The sequence below is a fragment of the Lycium barbarum genome, chromosome 9, assembly GCF_019175385.1.
Source record: "Lycium barbarum isolate Lr01 chromosome 9, ASM1917538v2, whole genome shotgun sequence".
NCBI lineage: Eukaryota > Viridiplantae > Streptophyta > Magnoliopsida > Solanales > Solanaceae > Lycium > Lycium barbarum.
Window position 1 is genome coordinate 14,029,232 of NC_083345.1, and position 5,628 is coordinate 14,034,859.

The 5,628-nt window shown below is 34.3% G+C and overlaps 1 protein-coding gene across 1 annotated transcript; it reads right to left on the reverse strand.

The window, feature by feature from the left end:
* Positions 1-378: 378 nt before the first annotated feature.
* On the reverse strand, positions 379-5,248 carry LOC132611669 (non-specific lipid transfer protein GPI-anchored 25). Its single transcript, XM_060326063.1, has 4 exons — positions 4,370-5,248; positions 1,291-1,326; positions 1,102-1,197; positions 379-830 (listed from the first exon to the last, which is right to left on the reverse strand). The coding sequence occupies exons 1-4, from the start codon at positions 4,743-4,745 to the stop codon at positions 625-627; spliced, it is 714 nt and encodes a 237-aa protein (XP_060182046.1). The 5' UTR covers positions 4,746-5,248; the 3' UTR covers positions 379-624.
* Positions 5,249-5,628: the final 380 nt, after the last annotated feature.

A 5,628-nucleotide genomic window follows, 5' to 3' on the forward strand; every position in this document is an offset into this window, starting at 1 on the left:
GTTGATGGGTGACTTCACTTGACCCTCTCAAACTTTGGAGCGCGCATGGTATATTTTCTACAACTCTAAAAGACACATTCTTGATTGGGAAAAGAAGAACGTTCTAGACCCAACACCAAGTTGAGTGAAGGACCAAAAAGTTCCGGGAGAATTAATGGAATAAAACCTTCATTGAAAGGGCTAAGTGATAAAAATGTTTGTCATTTATTGAAAATATCTGCCATGTTGAACCTCAGATCCAACATATAAGATTATTACCAGCATTACACACCAGAATGATGCTTTGCATTTTGAATTTCCTAATCTCCAGAATGACTTGTTAAAATTGAAATGTAATGCTGACTGATTTTCTGGAAAGGGTAATAATAGAAGTGGGCTTGGTCTACTTGCTGCTATAAATGACTCCCCAATTACTCAAATTGCACCTGGCATCGCTTTTCAATCATAGGCTAAGAAGATTATGTGTACATCAGATACTGAAGCAGTGCATGTCAAACCAGTACAGGAATTTAACAAAGAATTCTTTTGCCAGTAGTTTTACATCTATCCACAGAACTCTGATTTTGACTTAATAGCTTCCAGTGGAACTGTCTGTTTGTGAAGCCATGAAAGATACAGTATTACCTAAGTTGCGTGCTTGCAAGAGAGAAGTAGGAAAATAGACATTGCAGAAAAAACCCATAGACGATAATTGCACATCATTCCTATGGCTGATGAACAGGTACAGGGTGGTGAGGCCTGAGCAGCAGGGAAAGGATTATCAACATCAACATCGGAGGGTGGTGAAGGGTGATCACGATGACCTGCAATAAAGTGATAATTCAATTTTTCTGGTACAAAATCAATCTCCCCCCTTCAAAATTTGTTCCCCTGTTTTATTCCTGCCCTTCCTTTTTCGTCCATAGAAGCTAGTAGTACCTAAGCTTCTAAGAACTGCAGTTTGTGAATTTTGCTTATCAACTTATAAATGTTATTCAGAGGTGCAGTAGTGCTCCTAAATGGGTAGCAATGTATTCATGAAAATGGAAGGGAATAGTTGGAATGTCAAAGTTATAAGCTTGAAGAAACAGAGAAGAGATAAGATCAATTGTAGTAACTTGCCTGGGGGTGGATTGCGTGGTGGGGTAGGTCTACGTTTACGACTTGGGCTAGGGCCAGGGCTAGGACTCCTCGGACCTGAACTTGAATCCCTGTGATCTGCTAGAAAATTTTACACAATGAAGCGATCAGGAGATTGTGAATGAGTAGTATCACCAGTTTGATTATGGCAAAAGATCAAAGGAGAATTACCTGTTACCGTTCGAAAAGGAGGCAGCATAGTTGGTCCTGAGTCACGGAAAAGAAAATAATTAACATCGACAAATATTTTGTATTCTGAATGAAATGGCTAATCTTTGAATGTTCTTCAAAAATCTTCTGTGAAGTGAACTATAGGACATATTTACATCGAACAGGTGTAAAATGTGTGTGTGTGTGTTACAGACCTCTTGCAAGTATATCAATTCATATATGTATCCCTAAAGGATTCCAGATAACATGAATGGTGAATCAAACTCAAGTATCAAATTAGCAAATCAAATGGGCAAAAGAGAAAAAGGTTATGGTATATATTGGTGCTTGGGGTAGTGCTCAGTTTGGAACTGTCATGTATTACTGCTACTGCATGGACTTAAGTCACAAATGGCTAAGTTGCAATTGATTTAAGTTAATGCAACTTTGGGATCATGATCTACTAAGTGGATTTGACATACTTACAACTGATGCATGCATTACAAGAAGTTTATAAGATGTGCTTTTTACATAAAGTTTATTGTTTAACCCTTAGTAAATTAATGTGGATTATTACATGTAAGATCTGTCTTCAAAATTAGGGGATTCAATAAGAATTCATCTTACTTCCTACTTTCACATCCGTAATAATGTAACTACTAGAAATATCTTTCACATCCATAAGAACTTTAAGCAAGTAATAGTACTATATGTTCTAGATATAGTGTTATTTATAAATACAGGATAATTGATAGTAGCAACAACATTTACGCATATACATGTAGAACAGTAGAAGTTCTTCCTTTGTGTTCACTAGATGACAAGCTATATGTGGCGGATTACTCAGAACCACAAATGGATGCATTAGCTAAATGAGATTTTCAACGTACAGTGAAATAACAAGTACTATAAATTTGTAGGGATCTAGTAGCTCAGTTGGTTGGCTCTCTGAACTTTCACCTCGTTGGTGAGGGTTTGAATCCCCACATTGAAATCCCCTTCCCCATTTCCCCTTCCCCTACCCCCTATGTAATATTTTTTTTTTTAAAAAAGTACTATAAATTTGTACAGTATTAACAAAACGTGGGTAGAAATTCATATTTGGAAAGATTCAACTAAATGCTTATAGAGGTAAACGGCACATTCAGAAACTCTACCGAGAACCAATTTATACCAAAAGCACAATTTGTTTTGCCATTTTTGTCTATCGAGATTTGACTAACTTTTAGAGCTAAATTGAATCATTTTTATTTAGAATTCAGATATTTAGAAACTAGAAGATCACCTAGGATAGAATTCTCCTCATCAAATTGATTTAACATTTATTTTTCGGTCAAACAAAATGATTTAACATAAAATATACATTTTTAACGTATCGATTAAATCACAATTAACTCGAGTAACATTATGAAACAGAGCAACTAATCAAACTATAGACTCGAGTAACAACATTTACTTTCAAGTTTGATGCTAATATCAGTCCATAACGATAAAATTTCAATTCATCTAGTAGTAGATTCATTCAGTTAGAGATACGATTATAGCATGTGTATACACCTGAAAATGAACTAAAAATCAAATGAAGCACGAAATCAATCAGATCGAAGCCACACCTTTCAGAGCTAATTATAACGTAAGCTGGAATTCTCTTCATATCAAAATGATTAATCAAATATACATTTTTAAAATATCGATTAAATCACAATTCCCCTGAATATGTGAAACGGAAGTATCAAACTGCATTTTGAAACAGAGCAACTATTTCAAATTATAGATTCGATTAAGAACATTTACTTTCAAGTATAACGTTACTATCAGTACATAAACGAGAGTTTCTAATGCAATTAGAAGGTTCGTGCAGTAACAGAAAGATTAGATAGTATGTATACACCTGAAAATGAAACAAAAAAAAAAAAAATGAAGGGGTAAACAAGCTCCAATTGGATCCAAATCTGAACAGATAGATTCAAATTATAGACTCGAGTAACAACATTTACTTTAAGTATATATAAATATAATGTTACTATCAGTTCAGAACAATAAACTTGTAATACATATAGTAGACTCATTCATTCAGAGATATGAATATAGCACGCATATACACCTGAAAATGAACTAGTAAATGATTAATCATTTATACATTTTTAAAATATCGATCAAATCACAATTAGCCTGAATATGTGAAACGAAAGTACATACATCGAACACTTTGAAACAGAGCAACTAAATCAAATTATACACTTGAGTAACAACATTTACTTTCAAGTATATAACGATAAAATTTCAATTAATATAGTAGACTCATAACTCATTCAGTCAGATATACTAATATAGCATACACCTGATTCCTGAAAATGAACTAGATATCAAAGGTACGTAGGTAAACAAGAGTGAAATCGGATCGAAAAGTGCCAGAGCTAAACTGAAATTATTTTTTTGTAGAAACTACATGATTAAGTAAGATAGAATTCTCCTCATATCAAAATGATTAAACATTACATAATCATTCTTAAGATATCGATTAAATCACAATTAGCCTGCATATCTGAAACCGAGTTATCACACACTTATTAAATCAGAGCAACTAATTCAAATCATAGACTCGATTAACAACATTTACTTTCAAGTACTAGTATAATGTTACTATCAGTCCATAACGATAAACTTTCAATTCATATATAGTAGATTCATTCAGTCAGAGATACAAAATATAGCATGTGTATACACCTGAAAATGAACTCAAAATCAAATATAGGTAAATTAAACAAGCTCGAAATCGGATCGAAGCCACACCTGAACAGAGAGATTCTCCTCTCTGTCGAGATTTGAGCTAAATTGAATCAGTTTTATTTAGGATTCAGATATTTAGAAATGGCAGTATCAAAATGACTAAACATTAAATAAGTATACATGTTTTAACGTATCGATTAAATCACAATTGGCCTGAGTATCACACACTTTTCAAAGCAGAGCAACTAATTCAAATCATAGACTCGAGTAACAACATTTACTTTCAAGTATAGCATAATGTTACTATCAGTCCATAACTAAAAAAATTCAATACATTTTGACACAGAATATGAGTAATGGGAATCCAAACCTGAACAGAGAGAGTCGAGAGAAAATTTCTCCTGGCCTTGTTTCTCCTTAACAGGACAAACAGAAGTTAGCGACAACAGCTTGGGGATATTAATAGGAAATCCAAGAATCTGAGGGTTATGAACAAGGTAACAAAGACAAATCGCAGTATTATCATCAAAAGCCTTCGCGAAGTTATCGCAACACTGAATGGGAGGCGTATCGGAGATATTGTTAGGCGACTCAGAAATGTAAGGAAGACATGGAGAAAACGCTACAAGTTCGTCTGCACAGCCGGTTGATGAAGACGACGGTAGTTGTTCTGGTTGTGCTTGAAGTGTGCCGGCGGTGAGTAGGAGAAGAAGGGACATAAAGAGGAGTACGTGTAGGTCAGCCATTGGTCTAGAGAGAGACGGTTATGTTTTGTTTGTTGATTGAGAGAGATTGTTGTTGCAACAGCTTAGTGGGAACTGAGACTGGGAGTTGTTTTGTGCATGGAACAAAGTAGCGATTGGCGGCAAAGGGAGATTTTTTCATTTCCAGATATGCCCTCTAAAGTGTTGCCAATTTACAGGAATGGTGTAGCTCCTTTTTTTTCTCCCGATTTATGGTCAGGCCAGTTTTTTTTTTTTTTTTTTTTTCTATTTATTTCCCTACATTCCAAATGTTTTCGCTCAGATTTGATTTTGAAAAGTTGAATTGTACCGTGTTGAATTCTCCCACAATACAATATATGGACTTGATCATCCTCCCCTCGTGAGCTAGCTTTTGGAGTTGAGATAGATCCAAGAATCATTTATTAACTAACAAAAAAACAAAACAAAAAACATTTTTAGACTTCTTTTTCTCCCATTTTTGGGCTCAACTTTTCACAATTCATTCTCTAGTGATAATGGCCCGGTTCAACTGGTTATGCAATTTGTTCCATCAATTTTTTTTGACGTATTTCTATTTATTTTATTTTGTAATATAACCAACTTTACAAACAATATATTTGAGAAAGATCCATGTAACATATGTAAACAGTCCTTTGAACAGATGATTCCTGACAATTGAAGGCCGTTGTGTTACAAAATATCAATATTCAGAAGAAACGAAGCTAGTTTTCAATTTTGAATATCTGGATCAAAGAGAAGAATCCAATTGGATTCTGTTCTAGTTACTGATATAAGAGCGTCAGAGCAATAATTGCAACTTATAAGATATTAATATTGACTTTGATTCAATGGGTTTGAGGTGGATTAGGATTCTATAGACCATGTGTATGGGATACCAACGATT